This window comes from Mirounga leonina, unplaced genomic scaffold, assembly GCF_011800145.1.
Source record: "Mirounga leonina isolate KUSES-001 unplaced genomic scaffold, KU_Mleo_1.0 Mir_154, whole genome shotgun sequence".
Classification (NCBI taxonomy): Eukaryota; Metazoa; Chordata; class Mammalia; order Carnivora; family Phocidae; genus Mirounga; species Mirounga leonina.
Window position 1 is genome coordinate 3,470,925 of NW_023270389.1, and position 20,884 is coordinate 3,491,808.

A 20,884-nucleotide genomic window follows, 5' to 3' on the forward strand; every position below is an offset into this window, starting at 1 on the left:
CTGAGCTCCTGTGGTACTGACTCCAGTGGTACTGAGCTCCTGTGGTATGGACTCCTGTGGTACTGATCTCCCTAAAGAACAGACTCCTCCCATGGCCATGGCAGAGGGTGACTCCTGCATTGGGTGAGATGTTGGCATAAGCAGTATATAAAGTCACTTCCAATTCTAAAAGGTAGGTTGTAAAAGGCTGGGCTTGCAGTAAGTCGGTCCAATACCGCGAGTGACTTGAGTAAGAGTAAGCCACCGTGTCAACTGCCCTGTCTAACTCAGTTTTCTGTAAGAAGCAAATGGGAATTAAAATACTTGTAAATCACAGAACTATATACATGTATAGAAATCTCTGTTATTATTACTAATATTTATTATTGGAACTCTTATATTAGTTGTTATTACCTGGGCAGTGATTGCTTTGTCCAAATCATCCCGTTTCTTCATCAAGGCCACCAGAGTGTCTAAGGAACTGTGGCTCTCTGACCTCAGGAAATTCTCACGTGCCAGCATCCAGCTCTCAGCCTGATCACAATTCCCGTGGAACAACTATGGGGAATGAAGGCAGAGGTTATATCCAATCCAGGGGACAGAGGAAATGACCCATCCCTTTCCTACAACACTGATATAAGGGATCCCATAAGGGTTGCTTATGTTCTTCCAAAAAACATTCATACCATGAATCTTAGCTATTCTGGAGCTTTTACTCTTCCCTGAAAACACATTTTACGTTTTGTTTAAGCTGTACTCCATTCCCAGGGTGTGTTTCCCATATGCTGCACCTGGCAGATGCTGGCTGGTCATTTCTTTAGGACCCTCATAACCACGACCCTCAGGGTCACCAGTGATCTGCTCATCCCTTCCCTCACTGGCACTAATCACTCCCTCTTCTTTAGCCTCAAAACTTTCATACATTTTGTTTTATTAATAATCACCTGCTGTGCTAGAATGGTCTGTCTACATGTCTAATTTCACTACTTCAGAAAAGAGATGTTATCTTACTAATCTTTGTGTTTCCAGGGCTCCACAACCAGCATGTTCTCAACAAGAATCAATCAACCAAACTCTCAATCAATAAATACATTATAATCACCCTCATCTTGTGCCAAGAGCTGATCCCCACTTTGTTTGGCTCTTCTAACAGGAATACGAGCAGAGAACACCACAATGATGAGAGCGCAATGGCAGAGAGCCAAGAAATGCCCTTGTGCCTATGGGATGGCAAGCCCAGTGAAATGAGCACCTGCAGGAACTGTGCAAACTTGCACAGAAGGAACAGACTGAGCCTAATCCTTTTTAACAGGCTCAAGGGTGCTTTACCTGCAACTCCAGACACTGATCCAGCATCCTCTTGCGTTGTTTCCATGCTTTCTCCAAGTCATCTTTCTTTAGCCTGACCACTTCAAGCTTTTCTTCAATTTCAGGACTGGAACGGTGCCCACTGCTTATAAGTTCTGCACCAAAGTCTTCCAAGGCCTGGAAGGTGGGAGCTTCAGCCTCCAGGTCAGCACGATGCTCCTGTGTTGGAAATAGGAAGAGACTGGTGGCACCAATGGCTTCTCAACAATGTCAAAAAATGAGGGAAGGTTGGGGGTCATGTGATCAGTGGCTGTGGATTTGGTAGCCATACCTGGTGTCGCTCCAGCAGGATCTCCGTGCCAATTAAATCCTCAGCCAGCTCCTCTGATGATACCATGCCTCCCATGCTACTGATCCAGTTCTCTAGGTCCCTAGAGAAACAAACATACTTGGATTGACAAGAAAACCTTGCAGCTTGCAACAGGGCTACCTGTCCTTGGCTATTTCTAGATTAACACCTTCCATCTGACCTTATATGCTTCACAGATCTTGGGTTTGTTGTTCACACTGGTTTTTGTTTGTTTGTTTGTTTGTTTTAAAAAGGAAACTTATTGTAAATTCATTACACATGAATCTGCTTGTGTACAAAGAATGAAAATAATCTTTAAAAAGGAAATAGATCAAAAATATAAAAGTATAGACATGAAGACAGACAGACACTTTCTAGAATTTGGTAACAGTGCTTAAGAAAGATTCCAAGTAAAAGGAAGATACAGGAAAAAGACAAGTGTGATAAAGATGATTTACTAGAAACCAATTGGAAATGTTTCCTTTTTTTATTTTGCTAAGCTTTTATTTTTTTCAATTTTTTATTTAAATTCTAGTTAGTTAACATTAGAAGGGGTACCTGCTCCCCAATGTTTAGAGCAGCATTATCAACAATAGCCAAACTATGGAGAGAGCCCAAATGTCCATTGACTGATGAATGGATAAAGAAGATGGAATGTATATACAAGGGAATATTACTCAGCCATCAAAAAGAATGAAATCTTGCCCTTCTCAATAATGTGGCTGGAGCTAGAGTGTATTATGCTAAGTGAAATAAGTCAGAGAAAAACAAATACCGTATTTCACTCATATGTGGAATTTAAGAAACAAAACAAATGAACATTGGGAGAGGGGGCAGATAAAGAAAAAAAGAGAGGGAAGCAAACCATAAAAGACTCATAACTATAAAGAAAAAACTGAGGGTTGATGGAGGGAGGTGGGTGGGGGATGGACTAGATGGAGGATGGGCAATAAGGAGGGCACTTGTGATGAACACTGGGTGTTCTAAGTGATGAGTCACTGAATTCTGTTGTTTACACTGTTTGACTTATAATGACATCCCTTATGTTTGAAAATGTCTTCACATATATTATCTCTTTCAGTTCTTGTAATAATCCTGTATAGAATTCTGGGAACTCTTTTGTTTTCGGTTTGGAGATGAGGAGGTCAGACTAGAGAATGTAAGTGGCTTGCCCATGTAATATAAGTAAAAACAGACATCTGGAAAGAACCTGGACACTCAAATCCTGGACCAATCCATATTCCATTACTCTTAATGATTCTTGTACATAAAGAGTAGTTTCTTGGGTTTAAGGATTTATTTTATACGGAATTTCAGGGAAGGTATGTCTTTATTCTTTTATTCCCAGCATGCATGCGTGCGCACACACACACACACACACATTCACGCATGCACATACTTTCACACATATACACACACATTCACGCACACACACATTCATGCATGCACACACACATACATTTACGCATGTACACACACACACACACACACACACACTCTCCATACTGTTGATGAGACCAGGGCCCACTTCTGACTGTTAGCAGTCAAGGGATATGACAAGGAAAGCTAAGGTCCGTGTCCCAGAGGGTAAATGTCAAGTAACAATGTACTCATTTACAATTCTGTGTGATGCCCAAATGAAGCATCACAAACAGAGAGTCCTTTCTCTTGTTGGAGAAACAACAGACATCCGATCTAGGGCAGAAGGGTCTTTTCTTTTGAAAACTCATGTATTCACTTATTCAAACACCTAAGTTTCATTGGTTGCTTATTAAGTATGTAACATAGCAAAAGAGGAGTTCATACTTTAGATTAAAAGAAAAAAAAAAAAGGCAAACAGAACACAAGAGGTTAATACCTATTGTTTCAAAAACAGCCTGAACCAACAGACACATGAAAAAGTGCTCAACATCGCTTGGCATCAGGGAAATCCAAATCAAAACCTCAATGAGATACCACCTCACACCAGTCAGAATGGCTAAAATTAACAAGTCAGGAAAGGACAGATGTTGGCGGGGATGCGGAGAAAGGGGAACCCTCCTACACTGTTGGTGGGAATGCAAGCTGGTGCAGCCACTCTGGAAAACAGTATGGAGGTTCCTCAAAAAGTTGAAGATAGAGCTACCATAGGATCCAGCAATTGCACTACTGGGTATTTACCCCAAAGATACACATGTAGGGATCCGAAGGGGTATGTGCACCCCGATGTTTATAGCAGCAATGTCCACAATAGCCAAACTGTGAAAAGAGCCAAGATGTCCATCGACAGATGAATGGATAAAGAAGAGGTGGTATATATATACAATGGAATATTATGCAGCCATCAAAAGGAATGAGATCTTGCCATTTGCAATGACGTGGATGGAACTGGAGGGTATTATGCTGAGCGAAATAAGTCAAACAGAGAAAGACATGTATCATATGACCTCACGGATATGAGGAATTCTTAATCTCAGGAAACAAACTGAGGGTTGCTGGAGTGGTGGGGTGGGTGGGAGGGATGGGGCGGCTGGGTGATAGACACTGGGGAGGGTATGTGCTCTGGTAAGCGCTGTGAATTGTGCAAGACTGTTGAATCTCAGATCTGTACCTCTGAAACAATAATACATTATATGCAAAAAAAAGAAGAAGAAGAAGAAGAAGAAGAAGAAGAAGAAGAAGAAGAAGAAGAAGAAGAAGAAGAAGAAGAAGAAGAAAACAGGAAGGGAAAAATAAAGAGGGTGGAAATCGGAGGGGGAGATGAACCATGAGAGACTATGGACTCTGAGAAACAAACTGAGGGTTCTAGAGGGGAGGGGGGTGGGGGGATGGGTTAGCCTGGTGATGGGTATTAAAGAGGGTCATAAAAGGGTCATAAAGTGGTAAAAGCCTGTGTCAGAGTTGTTCGGAAGGGGGGAGTATTACTTATTCATAAAGTATTTCATAAACGGAAGGAGGCAGCATTTGACTTGGAATCTGAAGTCAGAGCAGAATCTGTACGTACAGAGAGCTATGAGCAGATATGATTTGGGGGATGGCTGTGGATGCTATTTATTTATATTGTATGAAAAACTATAGCTTTCCAGAGACGCCAAAGTGGGGAGGGGGCTGCCAAGAGCAACTGCAATTATTTACCAAAAGTCCTTTTCTTTTTTTTTTTCCCCAAAAGTATTACATTGTGAGGCACTACTTCCTGGATCCTCAATTCCAAATGCTCCTCCCAGCACATGGAGGTGATGGGGCAGAACGTGGCAATTGTTTCACAGACAAAGTATCTGCTTGCTCCACTGTGATAATGTGTAGACCTTCTGGCAAGGCAGCGGAAGTTCTCCAGGATTTTATCTCTCCGTGTCTGAGCTCATGCCCCGATCCTTGTCTTGAGCCCTCTGACATGCAAACACATGCTCTTGCTGCCCCCACTTCCTGAACACCCCACACCTTTCTTACCTTTGGACCTGTGTGTGCTAGTTCCATGCATTTGTTAGGATGCATATTGGGGCTGTATTGTGTTCGACCATGGTTGTCTGTGCTCGTCTCTTTCCAGTACAAAGAAAAGTCCATATTCTACAACTCCTGACCTAGCACCCCATGTATGCTGCATGCTCTAGGCTGACTTGACTGGCCTAGACAGTGTCACATTCGTTCAAACTTGGGTATTCTATGGCTTGAACCACCGAGCCTGAGCTTTTTGAGCCTCGCTAGAGGTACAATCTGGATGTGGACGTACCCTCCAAACCAGCAGTGAAGAGCACCTATATTCAGGCTGCTCCTAGAAGGTCTATGCAGGGGCCAGACGTGGAAATTGCCCACCCCACCTGGCGGAGCCTGCCTTTGGAGCTTTACCTGGCTTGCATAAGGAACGTGTAGAATTTCTGGGCCTCATTTAAGTTCTCCTTGCGATCCTCCGAAGACTTCAGCAGGTTGTCCCATGCCTCCTTCAGCTCCGTCCCCTGCCTCCTCAGGTCATCAGCGGCATCTGGGTGGGACTCACTGAGCCGCTCTGCTGTCTCCCCCAGCATGGTCACCTGGGGAGGTGCAAGAGCTCTGAGAATCAGCCAAGTAGAGCCATACCTGAATCTTAGCAAAATACCACCTCTGAGCCCTGCAATTCGCACTCCTCAAATAGACGTCAGGGAGGTATGAGAACATCTTGCTACTTAATAAAATAATGCCAACCCTTTTGGTACCCATGATAACACCTTGAAGTAGTCAAACTTGACATTACCATACTTCTTTAAAAGATAAGAGGGTGTCGGGCAGATGGTTAAGTGACTCTGCTGATTAGTGGCAGCATCAGTTATGAGCCCAAGGGTCCTGAGTTTTAATGTGAAGATCTTTTCAATATAGACATCTTCTGTGCTCTTTTCACTCTGCATGATAAGGCCAAGCTGCATGATGCCTCTGATTTATCCCAGAGTGCATCTGGCAAGTTCCAGTGCTTACTTGTAGGCCGAGGAGGATTAAGCATTGTCAGTTCCTTATGAAGGAAACTGTAACACGCCTGGCCTGGGCCATCCTGGGGGTGGCCAGTCCCTCCTGGTCTGAGACTGCAGGCCTTCTGCACGGTCTAGGCACTTGGAAGCCACTGAAGAGGTACTTGGACAGAAGAGGTCATTTCAGGATGTTTTCCCTCCATATTAGAGGTCCTGGCCTTGTCCTTTTGGTGCCCTTGTCTTAGGGACAGGTGCAAGAGCAAGTATGGAGTAAGAGAAGGAGAAATGTGAGAGTAAGGGACTGGGGAATAGAAGCAAAGAAGAGGCCATGGAAACACGTCAATGCGAAGAGGGACGTGTTGGAACAGCGTGGGAGCGAATGTCTCACCTTTTCTCCCAGAGGCATGAGGTCTCTCTCAAAGATCTCATGCTGCCGCTGAAGGGCCTGAACGCTGAACAGGTCTGAGCCGGGGTCGGCAGCACAGAGGGCCTGGTGCTTCTTCTCAATCTGCTCCTTCATCTCATCTGCTTCTCTGGCTCACGACAGTAAAGGACTTAGATCGACAGTGTATTCCACAGGCAGCCCAGCCGGCTCCAGGGAAGTCCTTTCTACTCACCCCCGCCCCCGTTCCTGATGTGCTAGAACGTAGGCTGGCTTCATCCTCCCAACAACGACTTGAAGTATAGCCACTGTTACATTCCCACTTTCCATTGGCCAGAACAGAGCCTTAAGGAGGCTATTTTCTCAAGGTTAGACCACCAGGGCGCCTGACTGCAGAGCCGCCCTCTGCATGTCTGTTTCCCTTCTCCCAATACTCAAAAATGCAATTATACCCGGCGAAGGTGTTTGGTTACCATTTGGCTTGTTTGCTTGCTTACTTAGCTATGTGCATAGACACAGATTTGGAATCAGTGTAATAAATGGTTGAATCAACAGAGACGACGTATCTGTGGCTCGATGCTGTCTACGGCTAGTTCCGAAATGTAATTATGTAAACCTCTTGTCTCTACTCCGACGTCATTACCTATCATGAAAACTGCTAATTATGTGCCAGGATCCAAGCCCAGGCACTAGAAAATTTGAGCTGGTTGTCTGGGAGGACCCCGTGTGCTGAGTAAGGAATCTGCTACAGAATCACCTGACCCCCTCTAATCTCTGTCTCAGGCGTGTTCTACTAATAGCTGGGCCTCTCCTGCAGCAGTCAGACTGGGGTTTTGAGTGCGATCTAGAGCAGCACTACCTTCTCACCTCTGAAACACCTGGACAGCATGGGCGCTGCCGAGGAGCTGGCGCTGCTCCTCCGCAAGACTCTGCAAGGAGTCCCAGCGAGTATTCAACTCCTAGAAGAGGCAGACACAGTAGGTGTTAGCTAGAAAGCTAACTCAGGTAGTTCAGTGTTGTCCAAACACCCGATGAGGTTTGAATCATGGTTGTCAAGGGATGTCTTTTGGAAACTACATAGGTTTCTTCCCTCTCTGGAGAACTTGTGCTTGGCCTTCATTCATGCAGTTGAGAAAGGGATAAATTTCCTTCCCCAAATGATGTTCCAGGATGGAACCCCCAGCCCTAGAGGGGCAACTGATGTTGGCTGCTTCAGAGACTACATCCCAATCTCCAGAAGATGAGTGGGACATGTTGCCTTGGTAGTTAGCAGCTATTATATTTCTGCATCCTGAATTGACCAAACCAAACTGCCGCTTAGAGCTCTACTTTCTGCAGAGAGTAAGTGAATTATTCCTATGCACATCCCTTCTCCCTCCTACCCCACGTTAACCACCAGAAAAGAGGCAGAGAACTCATCTTCCCTGGTTTAGGACAACCCAGAGAGCTGAACTCATGTTCATTCGATCTTTTATGGAACCATGGGTCCCAATCTAAATCAGGTCAATCAGGTCTAGAATGCCCAACTTCCTGTCTGTACTGACCTATGATTTTCTCCTTTTCTCAGATTTTATCAGAGCCTGTCTCTTCCAGTCAGCTTTCCAGACTAGCCCCTTTCCACTGTCATAGCTTTTTACCTACATTTTCTTCATATTCATGTATCTGAGCATGAATTTTCTGTGTCTGTAAGTGAAGTTGGGGGTAGGAGGGAGGCATGTGTTGCAATTTATAGATTTCAGATCAGTTTAAATATATACGTGGCTGGACTGCTTGAACTATCATCTTTGACCTTTCCTGAAGCCAGCTTTATACCTTCTGCCTGTCCTAGCTGATCTGTGGAATATGATGTTGAGTGTATTTAAGGGAAAGGTAAGACCCCCAGGGCTCGGTCTGGCAGTGAGGAAACATGGAAGGAGTTTACTTACCTGCCGTATTTGAGCTCCTTCTGGTGTTAGAAGCTTTTCAAATAGAAGGTCATCTGCCACCTTGTTGATATCCCTCAGCCGAGGCTCATTGGCCTTCAGATCCTGGGTGGGAAAATTTGTCCAAAGCAGTATAAATTCCCTTCTCAGGAATCTTCATACCTGCCTGCTCATCTCTGTTCCACTTTGACTAAATATTAATATCGCTAACCTTACTTGCAATGCACAAGAAGCTGCCCTCCAATCTGCCACTAAGAAGAGTAGCTTTAAACCCCCTGACCCCATTGGCTATCGAGAACTTGGCAAGAGAGCTGCCATTTTTCTGGAGTGTGGAGCACATCCAATTTCTGAGATTTATTAAAAATCTCTCCCAGATTACCTGAGCCGCATCCTGTGCTTACCTACCAATACAAACTCCTCTGCCTTCTATAGAATTTCACGGACTAAGTTGCAATCTGCTTGTGTTAAGGTGTATTGTAAGAAATAGCTCTGAGGAGCTCATCGCAATGCCTATGGGGATGATATCATCCATTACATTGTACAAAGGCCTCTAAATGAGCTTCCTCGTGGGAGTGTCATTCTTGGTGTTCTTTTATAATTTTGTCCTTGCTTCCCTTCCTTTCACTCTCCTCTTTCCTTATATATTCCATATGTGTATATACAATCCCTATATATCTATTTATCTATCATCTATCTATCCATTATCTATCCATCCATCATCTATCCATCATCTACCTATCCATCCATCGTCTATCTATGTATCTATCATCTATCTATCCATCCATCCATCTATCCATCTATCTATCCATCTAACAATCATCTATCATCTCCCTATCCATTTATCTATCATCTATCTATCTATCTATCTATCTATCTATCTATCCTATCTACCTATCATCTATCTATCATCATCTATCCCATGTACCATCTATCTATGTGTTGCCTTGAATTCTATGTGGAAGACATCATAAGAAAAAGAAAAGAAGGGAGAGGTTTATATTCACTTCTAGCTAACATATGGAATGAATCTGTGAGAACTGAGGATGGATGGTTTTAGGTGGGTAGAATCTTAGAAACTAGCTGTAAAGTCAAGTTTTTCTTCCCACCTTCCACCCCAGCTTCTGCCCCATAGGTAGAGCTTCTGAAGAGTCCCACAGCCTCCCACCTCAACCTGGGATCCCAGAATGCAGCACAGTGTGGAGCTAGTGCTGAAGAACTCAGGGAGACCAGCACTCCCAGGAGGGTCTGGGAGTGGCAGGGACCACAGGCTGAAGAACCAAGGCCACTAATTCCTCTGTATTTTCCTCCCATCTCTCATACCCAGAGGGAGATCTGAAACGTGGGACTCTCAGCAGCTCTGGGAAGGATATTTAGCAAATGTGAAGTTGAGGAACCACTTAGGAAGAGGTCTGAGATAAACAGAAACAGGGTCACCATCTGAAAGCCATCTGGAGGAGAAGCTTGCTCATTCTCACCGTTTGGAACTCATCAAACTTTTTCTGCAGCTCCCAGACATCATCTAGTTCCACCCCGGTATTCTCTGCCTTCTTCTCTTGGATCCACTCTAGCATGTCGCCAGCCTCATAGGCCAGCAAAAACTCATTGTAGCGTTGCAGTAGACGACGCCTCCGCTCTTCTGCCCTATCAAGGAGGGAGTGGTACCTGCGTGCAGAAACAGAGAATGGGAACGGTGTCGTGAAACACGGAGGAAACACTGAAGAGTGGAAGCAGGGAGAGTGAAAGGGGCCAGAAGGAGAGAGAGGGAAAATCAAAAGAAGAACAGAGGAGGGGAGGAAACAAAACTGGGAGGAAAACAGCACTGAGAGCAGAGAGACAAACACACAGGATTCCATTAAGAATAATACAAATATCAATATTCCAATAGTGACTGGCATCACCCCTCCCCTATTCTACAGACATGAGATGTTCACATGCCTGCCAACAGCTGGGTGAGAAACAGCCTGGTAGAGAAAACAAAGTTCACGTGGAAGTCAGATGTTCGATAACCCTCAGAACGCTGGGCAGGGAACCGGAAGGAGTGGCTCTATGAAGCGCCTGACCTCAGGCAACTGACTTAATCATTTTCATAGAAAAACTGAAGTGTTTCACGGACTCGAAGTTTACTTTTAGCTCTTAAAATCTGAGAATTTACAGTGGCATCTCTAATTGAACAGCTGCAGAGTCATGAGAAGTGTCTTTGCCAGTAAGAAATGTTTAGCCAAGTACTGTCCAGTTCTCCTGCCTCTAAAACGTACTGGTTCTCAATCTGTTCCTGGCGCTGGGCAATGCTGCTTGGTTCTCCTTGCTGCCGCTGCGCGGGAGTAGGAAGCTCATCCTGAGCCAGTTTCCTGACATAGACAGCAGGCACAAAACCTTGGTGGTCGCCAGATTCCACCTTCCACCAGTCCTGAAAAGAGAGAAAGCGATCCCCACTCCTTCCTTAGTTCTTGAAAACACACAAATAAGAGAGGCTTCAACTCTAGAACTAACTTAAGTCTGTAGGCGCAGGCTCAGGCTATGGGGACATGGGCATGTCCTCCCCATCGCTTTCCCAGAGTTCCTAAAAATTGTGCATGGCCCTGAAACTCACTTATGTGGATGCTTTGTGCTTAAGTATCACCCTGGGCCCCACAGAGCAATTTGGGGGTGTTACTGAACTAACACTTTGGAGTCAATATCCTCAGAGCACGACATGATAACAAGGAGAAGCCTGAGCAAAGTGGGACTGGCACATAGCCTATTTGATCACGGACCATCCATCCTGCCTCTCTAAAATTCACTTGCCTCAGGGCAACAATATCCCAAACTCTCTTCTTTTCTTCCCAATAATTTTTGGAAATTATTAGAATGTAAAAACATCATTTGAGCTCTTATGAAAAGAGCCAATATCTTGTCCCTATTCTCACAGGCTCTTTCACAGACCTGTTTCTCACACATTAAAAAAAACCAAGTTGACAAAAGACTTCTCTTTTTTCAGGTTCCTCCTCTCCCCAGCCATTGCTGTTCCAGCACTGGGACCATTGGCACGGAACAGGGACAAACAGAGATGAAGAGAAAGGGATAATTTAGTATCACGAAACTGTCATTCATAGTTTCTATGTCTTTGGGCAACTTACTTAGGCTCTTTGAGTCTTCATTTTGTTAACTGTCATTGGTATTATAACCCCAAAGATATATACAGGATCTTACACAATACCTGGAGGAAAGATACTACTCAATAAATTATGGTTATTTAAGAGAGACAGTGATAGAAAAACGTCGTTTGGCCAAAATGTGGATATCTGGCAGGGCTGAGAGAGTTGACCGTGGAGGAGCTGTCTTACTGATGGGAAGAAGGTTAGAAGGGAAAGTCACCTTGTTGATGGAACTGAGCAGAGTTAAGACATCATCTTTCTTCATGGTGACTTCTCGATTGCTGCGGGCCTGGAAGTCATATAAAGCCACAACCCTCTGTTCTCGAGCAGCTCCCTCCACTGGCACAGCCTGTTGTCGCTGAACAAGAGCAGGAAGCAGATCATATCAGTCACCCGCTGGAAACACGTCTCTGTTCAACCCCGGGGTGGGGGGAGCCTCGGGCTGGACCCTCCCACACGGCTGCCGGCAAGGGGGAGATTGCAGTATGCCATTCTCAGACACACCGCTCCACCCTGACCCTCGAGGGCACATGCAGGCCGGGAAACAGGAGCACAGAATGAGCAAGGGAGGGTGTAGTTGGTCAGAAAAATAGTGAGTGCGCTAAGCCACCAGTTTGTAAAGCAGGTAATAGAGGATTATACGCACCAACATTTCAGAAGACTGTTCGAGAAAGTGAAAGACCCACTATCTCTCATCACCTTCTGTATTTCCCAGGCCTCCACTGACAACCCTTCCAACCCCTTCACCCTTAAATTATTACGTCAACGAAATGTGGGCCTTTTTTTTTTTTTTTTTTTTTAGAGATGGGTGACCTAGAGCACAGGAAAGGCCACAGAATTGTAAAAACTGACACTGTAAACTGAGATCAAAGATCTTGACTCTCTCTTTAACAAGCAACCTGCTCTCCAAGGTGTAACCTTCTCTGATTTATGCTTTCTGCAAATATCATACCTCTGAGAGAATGAACAGAATACAACACGACTTTGTAAGTGGTGGCCCACCCCTGTTTCGGATCAGATTGGAAGGTGTGTGCCTCCCGTTACAGACCCTTCTGATGTTATATCCTTTGAGTATCTGTTTCCTCAACACGCACAACGCAAACACCATCTGTTCTTGTTTAGGCTCCACCGTGCAGGCTGAGGAAGGCAGGGCACACAGGCTCCACACACACATGGTGACCTGCCACGTCCCGCCCACGTCTGCTGTCTACTCGCAGGTGTGAAAGAGCTTCTGCTTAGAAAGGCTGTACCAGGTGTCTCTCTTTTTCCCTCTGCTACCGCAAGGGGGCGCCCACGTCATTTAGGGGGTCCCAGCTTTGCCCCAATTCAGGACAAGCTCTCAGCGTGGGCTCAGGCTCCCGGCCATCCTCACCTTCTCCAGCATTTGCATTACCCATTTCCCAAATACACCTGATTATTCTGTGCTTTGGTGCCTTTGCTCTCATAGGTTATTGACTAGAAAAGCCCTTCTCCTTGTCTACATAGTAAACCACCTTAAAAAAAAATAACTCAGATAAAGTGGTTCACCTTAGCTGTGAGAATCTTCCTACTTTCCAACATTCTTATTTCAGGTGAGGGGAACACTCCTTCCCCTGAGACCCTTTCTCCTGTCCATATATCTATCATATGCACCTATTTGCTGAACTTTCTGATCTCTAGTAGACTGGAATTTTCCTGCAGTCAGGATTATTTTTTATTCAAGGTTGCGTAAGGTCGACATTTAATAAGTATATAAAAAAAGACCAAGAAGGAAGACAAGGAATCAGGAAGGACTATAAGAAGGAGAGGTGTATATAGAGGGGTCTAGAAAGAAATAGGAATGGGGGCGCCTGGGTGGCTCAGTCGTTAAGCATCTGCCTTCGGCTCAGGTCATTATCACAGGGTGCTGGGATCGAGCCCCACGTCGGGCTCCCGGCTCCGCGGGAAGCCTGCTTCTCGCTCTCCCACTCGCCCTGCTTGTGTTCCTTCTCTCGCTGTGTCTCTGTCAAATAAATAAAATCTTAAAAAAAAAAAAAGAAATAGAAATGGAAATATAAAAGGAAGGAAGATGGAAAGCGAGAGCATATCAATGAGCACGTGATCGCACTCACCAAGAACCGCCTGTAAACTAAATCTCGGTAAATGCTAAAAAGAAGCTACCATTCCTGCTTATAAGGCCCGTAGAACTTAGTATTTCCTTTGCAATTGTTTCCTGGGTTATTAGAAGTAAAAGCCAGTAGTAAAGAGAATCCCATTTCATCTGGCGAGGAGTGTGGCTCCTGGCATCTCTACGCCTTCTCACCTGGCAAGCCGCTGCCTGGTCCCGCAGGGCTTGCATGCTGTTCCCAAATGCACTCAGGTCCACCAGGAAGGCCTCATGCTTCTTCAGAAGAGCCTGGATTTGTTGATGAAGGATCATTAGAATTGAATACAGGAAGAGCACTAAGCATTCCTGGGGGTCATTCAGCTATTATTTTGGGTTATATCAATTGTCCTTATTCCGGGTAAGAGACAATTTCCATCTATAATAAAGAGGGTTTGTTGTTGTAGTTGTTGTTTAACTCTAAATTTGCAAGTATCAGGAAAATAGGAGTTAAATGATCAACAATTTCAATATATTCAATACATTTGCTTTAATTAAAATGAAGTCACATTTGCACAAGTGTTTTATCGACACACACCACAGCTAGAAGAGGATGTTGTTAATGATGTATTTTGTGGTATTAAACACTAGCAAAACTTTAGATGCCCACTGCAATTATTTTTAGAGCTGAAGGTTTGTTAAATACTATGCCAGCTTATCACGAGACAATGAACAAAACAAGAAGTGGACATAGAGGGTAACTATGACCTTTGAGGTTCTTGTTCCAACATGTCTGCCTAATTTTATGTCAATAAAGTAATTAAACTGTATACATCTTAGAACCATGGTTGGTCTGTGAAATCCCAAGGTTATTCTGGGAAATTTAGGATGGGACCAAGACAGGCATGGATCTCTTGTCATGCTTTTTTGGGTTTAGATAATCTTTAAGGAATCTATGAATCTCTGTGGGATCAGGAAAATGTAGTGTGCCTTTTAGGATTTGTGTCAACTCCGAGGTTATCCCAACCAAGGAAAGGCCAAAGGTTATCACTCTGGAAACACCCAAATAATCTCACAGAGCCTATAGCTGTCCCACAGTCTAATTTGATACCATTTGGTGAGTACTAGACAATGTTTACCCCCAAGCCCACCTTACCCCAGCTGCTTCTTCATCAGCCCCATAGTTAGTGTTGTCTACAATAGGTTCCTTCTCTTGAATCCATGCTTCTGCTTCATGCAGGTCAGCCAGATACTGCTGGAACTGGACATTGGCTTCAAGATCATTCTGCCGTCTGGCAGCCCGAGCCTGGAGAGACTCCATATTGTCATTCAAACTCTTAACTCTAGAGGCCACATCTTCTGCAGCAAAGTGCCCTATGGAGGAGTTATAGAAAGGGTGAGTATTACCCTCATTAACATCACTATCTTTTAATCCTCTGGTGACCTGGGAGAGAGAAAGGGAGGTATGAGGCTGTTGTTGCTTTATGTTGCCAGTGTAGCAATTTACCTAAATTCCTGGGAGTTAGAATGTCATGAGATGGAACATCGGTAGGTGCTCACAGAGGATGAATGTGTATGTGTGGTGGTGAAGGGGGTGGTATAGTCTGTGGTAAACTGACTTGAAAACAGAATACCTAGGTGCGGGTCCTGCCCAGGATTCCAAAAACATGTATTCTCTAGAGTAAACAGAAAATCCAGCTGATCGCCAATTCCGCCCAGAAGGAATTTATCACCACAGGACCTGTTCTCACAGGTCCTAGAAAACAGGACAGACTGCAACATATGACAATGTTCAGACCACAGGCAGAGGATTGTGACTTCTCAGAGAAGGGAAAGAAATGAGATGTGCCCCCATGTGCAGGGCAGTCTCTGGGCTATAGGGCTGGGGGTGATGTCACACAGAACCGGCTGTCACACTGAGCTGAGCAGGCAGAGTGAGCCAGGGCAGGTAGGAACACCCGAGCTCGAGGAGCAGGGGGCCGAGGAAGCGCACCACACACAGAGCCTCGGAGATGTGTGGGGGGTGCCCTCGCATGTTTGAGACTTGCACGCACATGTCAGGAGACTCCTCGAGGTGAGGACAAGGGGATGGAAAAGCTGGAGGCCCAAATCCCTAAGACTCACATAGGGCTGTGGGAGTTAACATCAGCTCCCACCAAAGTGGACCAGAAGAATTACACCTCAGTATTGAACCCATCACTAAATCAGTTCCAGCTTAAGAGTGTTCCCTGGAGGTTCCAAGAGGTTCGCCAAGCTCAACACACAAAGAAAACTGCACCAAGTTATATTGTAATAAAATTTCTGAAAACCAGTGATAAAAAGCTTAAAAGAGTAACAGAGGAAAGAGATACATTACACATGGAGGAGCAGAGATAGGAGTGAGAGCAGACTTCACATCAGAAACCCCACAAGCCAAGAGACAATGTAACAGCATTTTTAATGTCCAGAAAGAGAGAAACTATCAATCAAAAATTTACATCTACTAAAAATGTGTTTCAAAAATGAATTCTTTAGACCAACAAAACTTAGAGGATTTATGGTTAGCAGACCTGCACTACAAGAGCTATTAGGGAAAACTCTCCATGTAGAAGAAAAATTACGAGGTAAAAATATCAATGTAGTCAAAGGGACAAAGAAGAGAAATATGTGAATATATGTGAATAAATATAAAAGGGTTTTTTTCTCCATTCTTAATCTCAAAGCTAATTGACTGGTAAGGCAAAATTAGTGGCAATGCACAGTGGGGTTTATAACATATGTAAAATTAAAATGTGTGACATCAATACACAAAGGAGAAAATAGGAGAAATGGAAACATACTGCTTAAGGATCTTATTCTACACATGAAATAGTATGATTTTATAAAGTCAGAATGTGATGCATTAAAGATGTATACTTAAATCCTAGAACAGTGGCCCTTAAATCTTTGCTCCCAGAATCCCCTTATAATTTTTTTATTCATTTCAAGTTTTTATTTAAATTCCAGTTAGTTAACACACATGGTAAAATTGGTTTCACGTGTAGAATTTAGTGGTTCATCACTTACATATAACACTTAGTGCTCATCACAAGTGCCCTCCTTAATACACATCACCCATCTAGCCCATCCCCCACCCACTTCTCTCCATCAACCCTTAGTTTGTTCTCTATAGTTAAGAATCCCCTTATAATTTTAAAAATTATTGGGGACCCTTAAGAGCTTGTGCTCATATGGTGATATCTATTAATAATCACCATATCAGAAAACAAAACAAAATTTTAAAACAAAAGAATATCTAAGTATATATTCTATTAACCACTAGAGCAAAGGCATTATCAAACATCATGCAGAAAATTTCACTGTGCACTTACAAAAGAATGAATATAAAAAAGGCAAATAATGTCTTAGCATCAATATGAAAGGCACAAATCGATAATCAGAGAATTACTACTCTAGAATAAACACAGACGCACACATCTCCCACACACACGTACCCCACAGAACTATAGCTAACAAATATGGAGATAAAATGGAATCATAATAAATACATAATCCAAAGAAAGTGGAAACTGATAGACAAAGAAAAATGAATAGCAAGATGCTAGATTTAAGCTTAACCATATTGATAATTGCTTTAAATGTAAATGGTCTAAACAATTCCATTAAAAGGGAGAGATTACCCGATTGCATAACATAAAAGCAAAGCCTAACTATATGTTTTCTATAAGAAATCTGCTTTAAACATAAAGAAACAGAGTACAAGCAAAAATATGGAGAAACATATATTGTGCAAACATGAATCAAAGACAGCTGTTGTGGCTGTATTAAAGTTGCACCAAGTAGCCTTCAGGGTATGACCAGGGATAAAGAGGAATATATATCATAATGTTAAAATTTTAATTCATAAGAAGACACAACAAACCTAAATATATACGCACACAATAACATAGTTTCAAAATACATGAAACAAAAACTGATAGAATTGAAAGAAATAGATGAAATCCACAATTACAATTAAAGATTTCAAGAAAAAAATAAGATGAATCATAGTAAAATAGCAACTAGTTATAGTAAAATAAACATTTTTAGGTTTGAATCCCTAAGTTGAGAACTGAATTTTTGCTCAGCAATGTGAATTTTAAACTATACTTTTGATAGCTGGAAGCTGGTGGGCAAAAATTTCTTCTTCTTCTTCTTTTTTTTTTTTTTTGGCAACATATTATTCTTGAATCAGGAAGGGATGATCCGGTGTAATCTATGTTGCTTATAGCATACCTGGAATCTGATGTTTGGTTTTGAACATCATATTTAAGCAGTAGGGGTTTCTGAAGATGAGAAGCCAAGAGGAGAGATACTGAGACTACATAAATAAGGAATTTAAAGAAATGGTGCTATTACAGAATACACATTCTTCTCTAGTGCCCATGGAACATTCTCCAGTATAGATCACATCCTAGGTCACAAATCAGGTCTCAACTGGTACCAAAAGACTGGGATCATTCCCTGCATATTTTCAGACCACAATGCTTTGAAACTAGAGCTCAATCACAAGAGGAAAGTCAGAAAGAACTCAAATACATGGAGGCTAAAGAGCATCCTACTAAAGAATGAATGGGTCAACCAACAAATTAAAGAAGAATTAAAAAAAATTCATAGAAACAAATGAAAATGAAAACACAACTGTTCAAAATCTTTGGGATACAGCAAAGGCAGTCCTAAGAGGAAAATATATAGCAATACAAGCCTTTCTCAAGAAACAAGAAAGGTCTCAAATACACAACCTAACCCTACACCTAAAGGAGCTGGAGAAAGAACAGCAAATAAAGCCTAAACCCAGCAGGAGAAGGGAAATAATAAAGATCAGAGCAGAAATCAATGAATTGGAAACCAAAAGAACAGTAGAACAGATCAACAAACTAGGAGCTGGTTCTTTGAAAGAATTAATAAGATTGATAACCCTTGGCCAGACTTATCAAAAGAAAAGAGAAATGACCCAAATAAATAAAATCATGAATGAAAGAGGAGAGATCACAACCAACACCAAAGAAATACAATTATAAGAACACATTACAAGCAACTATATGCCAGCAAATCAGATAATCTGGAAGAAATGGATGCATTCCTAGAGATATATCAACTACCAAAACTGAACCAGGAAGAAATAGAAAACCTGAACAGACCTATAACCACTAAGGAAATTGAAGCAGTAATCAAATTCTCCCAACAAGCAAAAGCCCAGGGCCAGGTGGCTTCCCAGGGGACTTCTACCAAACATTTCAAGAAGAATTAATACCTATTCTTCAGAAACTGTTCCAAAAAATAGAAATGGAAGGAAAACTTCCAAACTTGTTTTATGACGCCACCATTATCCCAAAACCAGACAAAGACCCCATGAAAAAGGAGAATTACAGACCAATATCTTTGATGAACATGGTTGCAAAAATTCTCACCAAAATACTAGCCAATGGGATCCAACAGTACATTAAAAAGATTATTCACACAACCAAGTGGGATTTATTCCTGGGCTGCAAGGTTGGTTCAACATCAACAAATCAATCAATGTGATACAATACATTAATAAAAGAAAGAACAAGAACCATATAAACTTCTCAATAGATGCAGAAAAAACATTTGACAAAGTACAGCATCCTTTCTTGATCAAAACCCTTCGGAGTATAGGGATAGATGGTACATACCTAAATATCATAAAAGCCATCTATGAAAAACCTACAGCGAATATCTTTCTCAATGCGGAAAAACTGAGAGCTTTCCCCCTAAGGTCAGGAACACGGCAGGGACGTCCACTATCACCACTGCTATTCAACATAGTACTAGAAGTCCTAGCCACAGCAATCAGACAACAAAAAGAAATCAAAGGCATCTGAATTGGCAAAGAAGATGTCAAACTCTCACTCTCTGCAGATGATATGATACTTTATGTAGAAAACCCAAAGGACTCCACTCCATAACTGCTACAACTCATACAGGAATTCAGTCAAGTGGCAGGATATAAAATCAGTGCACAGAAATCAGTGGCATTCCTATACACCAACAACAAGACAAAAGAGAAATTAACGAGTCGATCCCATTTACAGTTGCACCCAAAACCATTAGATACCTCGGAATAAATCTAACCAGAGGCAAAGGATCTGTACTCAGAAAACTATAGAATACTCATGAAAGAAATTGAGGAAGACATAAAGAAATGGAAAAACGTTCCATGCTCATGGATTGGAAGAACAAATATTGGGAAGATGTCAATGCTACCTAGAGCAATCTACACATTCAATGCAATCCCCATCAAAATCCCATCAACTTTTTTCAAAGAAATGGAACAAATAATCCTAAAATTTGTGTGGAACCAGAAAAGACCCCGAATAGCCAGAGGAATGTTGAAAAAGAAAAGCAAAGCTGGCGGCATCACAATGCCTGACTTCAAGCTCTATTACAAAGCTGTCATCATCAAGACAGTATGATACTGGCACAAAAACAGACACATAGATCAATGGAACAGAATAGAGAGCCCAGAAATGGACCCTCAACTCTATGGTCAACTAATCTTTGACAAAGCAGGAAAAATGTCCAATGGAAAAAAAACAGTCTCTTCAACAAATGGTGTTGGGAAAATTGGACAGCCACATGCAGAACAATGAAACTGGACCATTTCCTTACACCACACACAAAAATAGACTCAAAACTGTAGAAAAACCTCAATGTGAGACAGGAGTTCATCAAAATCCTAAAGGAGAACACAGGCAGCAACCTCTTCGACCTCAGCCACAGCAACTTCTTCCTAGAAACATCACCAAAGGCAAGGGAAGCAAGGGCAAAAATGAACTATTGGGACTTCATCAAGATAAAAAGCTTCTGCACAGCAAAAGAAACAGTCAAAAAAAACAAAAGACAACTGACAGAATGGGAAAAGATATTTGCAAATGACATATCAGATAAAGGGCTAGTATCCAAAATCTATAAAGAACTCATCAAACTCAACACCCAAAGAACAAAGAATCCAATCAAGAAATGGGCAGAAGACATGAACAGACATTTTTCCAAAGAAGACATCCAAATGGCCAACAGACACATGAAAAAGTGCTCAATGTCACTCGGCATCAGGGAAATCCAAATCAAAACCTCAATGAGATACCACCTCACACCACTCAGAATGGCTAAAATTAACAAGTCAGGAAGCGACAGATGTTGGTGGGGATGCGAAGAAAGGGGAACCCTCCTACACTGTTGGTGGGAATGCAAGCTGGTGCAGCCACTCTGGAAAACAGTACGGAGGTTCCTTAAAAAGTTGAAAATAGAGCTACCATACGACCCAGCATTTGCACTACTGGGTATTTACCCCAGA

The 20,884-nt window shown here is 42.7% G+C and overlaps 1 protein-coding gene across 1 annotated transcript in view; it reads right to left on the bottom strand.

Moving 5' to 3' along the window:
- Window positions 1–20,884, bottom strand: part of SPTA1 (spectrin alpha, erythrocytic 1) — a 67,483-nt gene that overhangs the window by 24,887 nt on the left and 21,712 nt on the right. The window contains exons 18-29 of the mRNA XM_035009896.1: window positions 14,705–14,922; window positions 13,768–13,860; window positions 11,707–11,844; window positions 10,608–10,759; window positions 9,828–10,014; window positions 8,356–8,457; window positions 7,298–7,389; window positions 6,437–6,581; window positions 5,459–5,640; window positions 1,619–1,718; window positions 1,309–1,506; window positions 394–537 (exon numbers count right to left, since the gene is read on the bottom strand). Of these exons, the coding sequence (XP_034865787.1) occupies window positions 394–537; window positions 1,309–1,506; window positions 1,619–1,718; window positions 5,459–5,640; window positions 6,437–6,581; window positions 7,298–7,389; window positions 8,356–8,457; window positions 9,828–10,014; window positions 10,608–10,759; window positions 11,707–11,844; window positions 13,768–13,860; window positions 14,705–14,922 (1,751 nt within the window). The remainder of the gene's footprint in view (window positions 1–393; window positions 538–1,308; window positions 1,507–1,618; window positions 1,719–5,458; window positions 5,641–6,436; window positions 6,582–7,297; window positions 7,390–8,355; window positions 8,458–9,827; window positions 10,015–10,607; window positions 10,760–11,706; window positions 11,845–13,767; window positions 13,861–14,704; window positions 14,923–20,884) is intronic.